Here is an 8,366-nt window from a genome sequence, read left to right on the forward strand (position 1 = left end):
GAACAACGGTGCACCCACTGGCTCTGCCATCAGACACTCTTCACTGATGGCCAAACAGCAGGGCCGGACTGGGAACACGAACCGGCCCTGTAAATTGAGTCGGGCCAGCCGTGGCGGTGGGGCGGCTGCTTTTGTTACAGGGGGCCGATATTGCTGCTATGCTGCAAAACCGGTCCCCGGTAACAAAAACGCCCCCCCAGGGGTCGAAAATCGGCCTCCACCCTGGCAGCCCACCTGGGAAATGCCCGGTGCCCGCTACGGTCAGTCCGACCCTGCCAAACAGTGTCTCTGCCCTCCGATAGATGATAGTCCGTCTACTAAAGTGTAAATCAGACCCCATGAACTGTCACAGACCATTAACTTTAATTCAACTATATAGAAGATTTGAAGACATACATGACTGTTTTTAAATTGTTCAAGACATTTGAAAAATATGAATGCTGTCATACTCGTACTAGAAAAAAACATTCACACTACAGCATGTTTCCATATTAACATTATTTAACTTACACAAAATAAATATTTCTGCTTCATACTGTGCTTGAAGCCTAAACATGCTGAAAATATTCGACCATTTTACAAACAAAGAAATAGGTGATGCTAAAAGTATTGTACCAGTTTAGGTAGGTATTTCACTACTTTATGATGTGATTATGTTTGCATTTTGCCTGAATAATTTCTATTTTCAAATCAAAAATGTTATATTGTGATGCACTTTAAGGATTATGTTAATGTAAATATGTTTTTGACTATTGATTTGGCTGCTGAACTATTTCTCAGTTTAACTCTTGATAAATAAAGCCCATCCTTTACCATTTGTTCAACCATATAAAAACATACATACCGAAAGCCTCTAATAAAACATCGAGCTATTTATAAAATGGGGACAACCAATATCAGCATTTGAGAAGAAGAGGTGCCTCCAGGAGGGTTTTTTTTTATAACAGAGAGGTGAGAGAAACGTGGAGATGTAGCTATTATGGCTAGTTATAAAGGATAAAAAATGAACACCTTATCAGATGTACGACCATACCGTTTTGCAACTCGCAATTTGCGACTTGCAATAGGCAACTCGCAAAATGGAATATATAATAGTGTCTTAGACACTGTTTACGATTCCTAATGGGGTCGCTAAAGACCTACCTCATTAATATTAATGAGGTAGGTCGCAATTTGCGACCCGCAATGTGCGACCCCACATTTCACAGGGATGGTGGCCTGCTGGGGACAGCAGACCACCATATCTGTTTGCTTTTGTAAATAAAGCAACTTTTTTTTTTTCGAATGCAGTCCGTTTTCCTTAAAGGAAAAAGGATACATTTGACGGCTACCTGATGTAGCTTCTTGAAGTAGGAGGTAACTGCGATTGTTTTGCAACCACATTTGCGGTTGCAAACAACTGTACATACGAGTGTGACCCGCTATTAGGAAGGGACGCCCTTGGAACGCCCCTTCCAAATAGTGACTCGCAAACCCTATTTTGCGACAGTAATAGGTTACCGACTCACATAATAGGGTTTGTACATACCACAATCCTTTTTAGCAGTCGCAAAGGGGCCAATTTCCCATTCGCCACTGCTAAAAAGGGTCGTACATCTGGCCCATAGTGTTCTAATTTGTCCGACACATGAATCATTTTAAAGTAGCACGTTCATTTTACCAGTGAGAAGCGCCTGTCAGTGTTAATCTTCATCAGGAATAGTCCCGCGTAGAATTGGATTATCTTCTCCTCCATCATCTCTTGTTTTTAATGCCATGTTGACTTTTTGCCAGAATATAGGTATCTCCTCCTGCTTCTTCGGCCAACGAAGGTAGGTCTTTTTCTTTACTAATTTTCTCATCCGGTGGTATGGTGAAAGCCTGTTGTTGGGTATCTCTTCAAGGAAAATCAGAATTAAGACATCCTTGCGTTCGTCAAAGAGGCGAAAGCTGGCCACCTGCATCTCACTGGAGCACCACTCACTCTCCAAGTAATGTCGGCTGATGACACAGAGGGTCTTCCGACTGGCATAGATGTTCTCCACTATATTTTCCAGAATTGGCTTCCCAGGCTCGAAGTCTCGGTGATGAAGGCACACCTTCCACTGGTTTCGCTCCTCAAGTGTCGGAAAAAGATCATGAATTACCCATTCTTCGTCGTGCCTGTTGTATGACACAAATGCATCATATGTATATTTTGATCTAGCTTTTCTCTTGTGTTTCCTGTCATAGAGAGATGCAAGTAAAAAGTAGTAGGCGTAGGCCACATGCCACCTACACAAGTGATAGAACATGCAGCAAACCATTAAGAGTATTGTTCCCGCAGAGGTGCATGTGAAAAGGATCAACTCTAGGTTTACTGTACAAGAAGCATCATCAAAATTATACAGTAACTTTTCCATATATCTTTCTGGGTATGCGCAAGTGTAAGTATAAAAATGTAGCACCTGGGTTTTCCGATCATGGACTGACCAATTTAGGAAGTCTTGGTTATCACAGCTGCACGTGAAGGGGTTCTGACTAATATCCAGAAATAACAGGGACGGTAGAGACTTTGGAAGCGAGAGCTTAACACTTTGCAACTGATTCCCTGTTGCTCGAAGCAGAATGAGTCGGGAGAGTTTTGCCTTGACGACTGCATCCAGGGTCTTCAGCCCAAGTTGCTGGATGTGCAGTTCGGTCAGGTTGGGAACAGCCTCAAACACTGCCTGGTTAATGGAGGTCAGCGGGTTGTTGCTGATGTCTAGCTCTTTCAGATTAGGTGTGTATTGAAGAATTCCTGGATCCAGGTTGCTTACAGCCAAGTTACCTGCGTGGATTTTTTGCACTGCCACCAACCCTTCGAAGAAATTAGCTGGTAAGTTTCGGAGACCCAAGTGACGCTGGCTATTGATAGCCAGTATCTGCAAACTCTTCAAGTGGAGAAAAGGGGAGATTGCAATAGGTTTGGAAGAGTCATAAGAGATTACATTGCTAAAGAACTGAAGGTTTTTGAGGGAGACCAATCCACTAAAGATGTTCTTCTCCAACAGTGGGCTGGCAATGTTATTACTGCAAAGAAGTAATGTTTCTAAGTGCCGCAGACCATCAAAAGCCCCGAGTTCAATTGATTCTATCTGGTTGGCCGCCAAGTTAAGGGTTTGCAATGCAGAGAGATTTATGAAGGTGTGTTTCCTGATGGATGTAAGTTTATTTTTACTTATTTCAAGGTCTATTAGTTTCATTAAACTTGGAGAAAAAGGTGCTGCTATGTCCAAGAGTTGGTTAATCCCCAGTTGTAATTCTGTCAAATTTCCAAGGGCCTGAAACTGTGAAGAACTCCAAATTTCTATCAATTTGTTACTGCCAAGGTTAAGGTGTGTCAGGCTGCTGGAATTCGCAGACTCATTCAAGAAAATGTCCTGGATTTTATTATAGCTGAGATCCAACCTTCGTAGAGATGGCAGATGTAAAATGTCATCGGCAACAGTAATGAGCTGATTATTGGCCAGGGACAGCACCTGCAACATTTTTAGATGTCTAAAAGGCAGTTGGCTCACCTGTTTAAAATGGTTCATGGACAGGTCCAAATGGCTGAGAGCAGTGCAGTTGTCAAAGACATCTTTCTTCAGCCCAGTGAAGTTGTTGCCTTGCAATTGAAGAATTCTAAGTTTTGGTTGGAAAAGGCAGATTTTCTCCACAAGATTGTCGGAATCTGTCAAGTTCAAATTGGCTAGCTGGATATTCTCCAGGGAAGAGCAAGAAAGGCCTTGGATGAGATCAGACAACTCTGGAGGCTTCATGTAAACCCCGTTAAGAAATAAACTCTTAAGGCCTTTTAGAAAACAGGGGTCTTGTAAAAACCATGTGACGGATTGGCCCTTGCCAACAAATGATGAATCCAGAGCCTGGAGATTTTGCAGTACATTGCTGGTCACGTTAATGCCAGAGAGCGGATTTCTGGAAAAGTCGAGTTCTGTGAGGTTCATGAGGGTGACCCTCAAATCTTCAGTCAGGAAATCGTGTAAACCATTGTCGCCAATGTGCATCTTCACCAAGGTCTTCAGCTCAAACACTGCATGCATTGAATCAAGAGTCTGTAGCTTGTTGGAGGTTAAGTTAATCACAGTCAACTTCTGGAGTTCTGCAAAGGCATCCTTTTCAATGGCGGTGATGTTGTTGTGGCTCAGCAGCAGAGTGGTGAGGTTGACCAACCCACTAAACATGCTGTCAGATAGGACAGTCAGCCTATTAGCGGTGAGGTTCAATAGCTCCAGTCGGCCTTGGTTGGAGAAGGTACGGCTCTCAATGGTGTGGATCTCGTTCTGGGATACATTCAGCACTCGCAGCTGGCTCAAGGTCTGGAAATCGCTCTGCTGCAAGGTGGAGATCTGGTTCTGGGAAGCATCCAGGCTGATCACCATACTGGGCAGCCAGGAGGGCCACGATGAAGGCAGCTTCAACAATCCCACTTTGTAGCATAAGACCTTTGTGTGCTCTGCCCCCAGGCTGTGCACCACACAGTCCTTCAGGGAGTAGCAGGTGGCTCCCCAAGGAACCATAACCAGGACCACCAACGCCAGGTGTTGGGCAAACATCGCGCCTCCTTTGCGAGGAATGGAGAACTTTGTCGGTGTCATAGAGATATATTTAGGGGCTGAGGTTTGTAAATCCCACAACCCCGGATACCAGATGCAGGACAGCCATGTCATGTCCTCTCTAAATAAATTCAGGACAAGTTCAGTGTCAAGGTTGGAGTTTGCCTGGACCCTCCTGTGCGGCAGCTGCAAGACACCAGCAGTGTGTGGTGGTGGAAAGTCGCGCCAGGGCACCCAGTCGGTGAAGCATTCAGAACTGAAAAAATACTGCAGCTGTGGGGCAGGGATGACACCTCCACTCTGGAGAATTTGGGGCAAGACCAGTGTGCAGCGTGGGTGAACTAAACAGTAGCTTTATTTTTCCATTTGGGAGGCAGCAGCAGGTGTAGGACCAGAATGGCATCTTCTGTCCAGTGAGTGGAGGCCACTCAGGAGCTGTGTTGTGGACTATCTCGGTGGTTCAGAGGCACAGCCGGCCCGTGTCCCTGAGGAATGAGGTGTGGCATTAGTACCAGGGGTGGAGAAGACATCTCAGCAAAATTCAGCACAGCGGGGCGGCATTTCCTGCATGCGTGGAGTTATTCTCCACATGTATGAGCACATCCATCAGCGGCGCCCGGTCGGTGTGCAGTACGCGCGGTAGCATCTCATGTTCTGGGTGTTCGGCGTCAGTGCCAACCAGGTGTGTATGTACCAACCTTGGCACTCTCCCTGGAGGATTCGGACCCAAATTCCAAGTGTGGACAAGCTCCCCCCGGGGGCTTCAGGACGGCAGCGTCGTCAGGTGTCTGCACCTTTTCCGTAGACGAGAAAAAAGTGTCGGGTGCAGCTCTGGTTGGCACCGCACAGCAAACCTCATCTGATCTTTTAGGTAGCACAAAGGCAGTCTGTAGGCGGCTGGACGCAACTTCACACGCCTGGGGCGTAGCCTCGGCCAGATGACTTCTGCGTGTGACGCATGAATGTACTTTTAACTCTGGGGAAAGACAAAGGCTCCGTCAAGGAAGTGAAAAACAGGAACACCAGCACACATTTTATCACTTCGTCTCCCGGAAATCTGAGTTCAACTTAGATTCAAATATAAAAGAGAGAGAGACAGAATAGAGAGTGAGCAGACAGCCACAAAGAAAGAGTTAGAGAGAGCAGGTAGATAAAGGAAGAGCGAAAACGAGGGGAGAGAAAGAGGCAGAGTGAAAGCGTGTAGACATTAATCCGGTGTCCTGGCCCAGACTTACCTGGATTTACCTGTGACCAGTTCTTAGACCGATCTAGGCCCTTCCCACACGCTCTCTCAATCTCTCTCGTGCCTTTTCGTCTGTTGCTGTTTTTGCGTTTTGTGCCTTTTACTCTTAGCTCATTTGACTCTTTTCTTGTTCTTTTTGCCTTTTGTGCTTTTTCACTTCTTTTGCTCTTTGCGCTTCTTGCTCCTTTGCCTTTTATATCTTTTATGTGTGCTCTTTTTCCTCTCAACCTTTCCCCTTTTGCTCTCTCGACTTTTGTGCCTTTCTCTGTCTTTTGCCTCTTTTTTTGCTCTCTTCCTCCCTGTGCCACTTTGCCCTCTCTTTGGTGCCTCCTTTACGAGTTCTTTTTGCCACATGCCACCTTCTGTGACCCCTCACTCAACCAACACTCCTTACCTGTTTCTTCTGGTGCCCCCGCTCCTTCCAGTGCTTTGGCACCCTGCTCCTTCCTGTGCTTTCACTTAGCCTCACCCACTGTGATCCTCCCGCCCCCAGGGCCTATTTAATTGCTGCAGCACAGACGCACTGCTGGTGTACCAAAAGCAAGTTCGTCTGTGCTTGGACCACACCCAGCACCAATGAACCCTAATCCAAACGCTCCCCAGTGGTATTCAACAGCATCCCTCTGGTCACTCTACCCAGGATGTCTATCCACCCACTGCTGAAAGAGCAACGCAGAAAAAGCCCTTCCTTGTACACACTGTTGTTTCACATGCAATAGCCCACCCACCACGCTAGCACCACCCACACAACCTACAGACCTCAAACTAGGAAACACGCACCCAAAGACAAACTATCATACTTGCTGCTCAACACCCGCTTGCTCAGCAAACATGCCTTAGAAACATGGGACATTCTAGACAACAATGCCTCATGGAAACATGGCTGACCGCTGAGTCAGCACCCAACATTGTCTTGAATGACAACTATTTTGAATTCAATGGGGAATTTTTTCACCAAATACAGGGCGTCAGTATGGGGGCGTCCTGTGCTCCTAGCATAGCCTGCCTCTATATGGGAAAATTTGAACAAACTAACATCTATAACGAACTGGCACCCTTCTACGAGAACGTCAGAGCATGGTCACGTTTCATTGATGATATTTTCTTCATTTGGAACGGGGACCAGAGCTCGTTGAACAAATTCGTTGCTTGGCTCAATGCAGCCGACCCCAACTTGAAATTTACAGTTCATTCCAGCAATGTAAGGGTTGAATTTTTAGACGTATGGATTGAACACCATCTTAACAAACTGAGTGTATCTCTGTACATTAAACCCACGGCCAGAAACACACTGCTCCAATACGGCAGCTATCACCCCAAGTGCCAAAGGGACAGCATCCCCTTTAGTCAATTCCTTTGTGTGCGGAGGAATTGCTCCCACATGAAAGACTTCCTTGCACAAGCGCATATTCTCAAATCTAAATTTCTTGACCGAGGATACCCACAGAAATTGATTAAAGACTCTTTCAAACGAGCCCGATACTTTGATAGAGAATCTATGTTCACCTCTAGGAACCATGACCCTGTGGAGAACAGAGTTAGACAAACTATCAATTCTCTGTGGTACCTCTTGAATGTCGGCAACGATGGAATTAACATTCCCAAACCCTTGTTTGCCTTCAAACGGAACAAGAACCTGAAAAATTGCCTCATCAGAGGGAAAACTCCTGAGAAAAAAACTTCAATCTAGACGTCCATCTCTGGATCCAAACCCGTTGAAGGCAACCACCGTTGTGGTTCTTGCCAGGCATGTCCTCAGGCCATTGTTGGCAATACCATCCTCGCCAATAATCGTACCATCGCTCTTAAAGACATGACCAACTGCCGGTCTTCCAATGTTGTCTACATCATTACTTGGCCCTGCGACCTAATTTACATCGGGGAAACTAGCCGTGAGGTAAGAAATCGGATTTGTGAACACAAATCTAACATTCGGATCAGAAAAACCTCCGCCCCTTTGGTTAGCCACTGGCTTAGTATGAACCACAAAGAGACGGAACTTAAATGGACTATCCTGGAAACAATACATACTCCTCCAGGTAGGAACCCTAGTTCCATAAGGAAAAAGAGAGAGACTTTTTGGATCTTTTACTTGGACTCAGTAGAGCGGGGACTAAATGAGATGATCCAGTGGGAGAACACCATTATCTAACTTTCTGGCCCTTGATATATATAAAATCCAATACACTACTGTTCTCTGTTACATGGGCGTGTGTTTTTTCTATCGCTATGTTGTTTTTTTCTATCGCTAAGTTGGGCTTGATTGGATTTCATTTACAACATATTCACTATCTCTACTCTATAGAGATATTTGGTCTACCGGAATATTGATATGTACTTTGGACAGATTTAATTTATCCTTGTCCTGGTACTATGACCCGTTGATGTATGTTCGCTGATTTTTCCAGCTGGACTCATTTGTTACAACATGGCCGACACCTTTCTCTATCTATCCTTTCGATTTCATAGAGGATAGTCCATCTTCTATGTCTACCCCCCGAAGTTCATTCGAGCTCCTTATTGGCTTGTGGGAGGCCTTTAACGTGTTTTAAAGAGGTTGAGGCGCG

At 45.4% G+C, this 8,366-nt stretch overlaps 1 protein-coding gene across 5 annotated transcripts in view; it reads right to left on the reverse strand.

Moving 5' to 3' along the window:
* The window catches only part of LOC146811114 (toll-like receptor 4), a 127,507-nt gene extending 121,998 nt beyond the window's left edge, over window positions 1-5,509 (reverse strand). For 3 of the 5 annotated variants that reach the window (XM_085618174.1, XM_085618175.1, XM_085618176.1), the window contains exon 1: window positions 1,661-5,509. In XM_085618174.1, coding sequence (XP_085474300.1) covers window positions 1,683-4,670 — 2,988 coding nt within the window. In that variant the 5' untranslated portion in view covers window positions 4,671-5,509 and the 3' untranslated portion in view covers window positions 1,661-1,682. The remainder of the gene's footprint in view (window positions 1-1,660) is intronic. The other 2 variants (XM_085618173.1, XM_085618172.1) reach the window with 1 other exon arrangement.
* Window positions 5,510-8,366: the final 2,857 nt, after the last annotated feature.

Source organism: Triturus cristatus, chromosome 7 (genome assembly GCF_964204655.1).
Source record: "Triturus cristatus chromosome 7, aTriCri1.1, whole genome shotgun sequence".
NCBI lineage: Eukaryota > Metazoa > Chordata > Amphibia > Caudata > Salamandridae > Triturus > Triturus cristatus.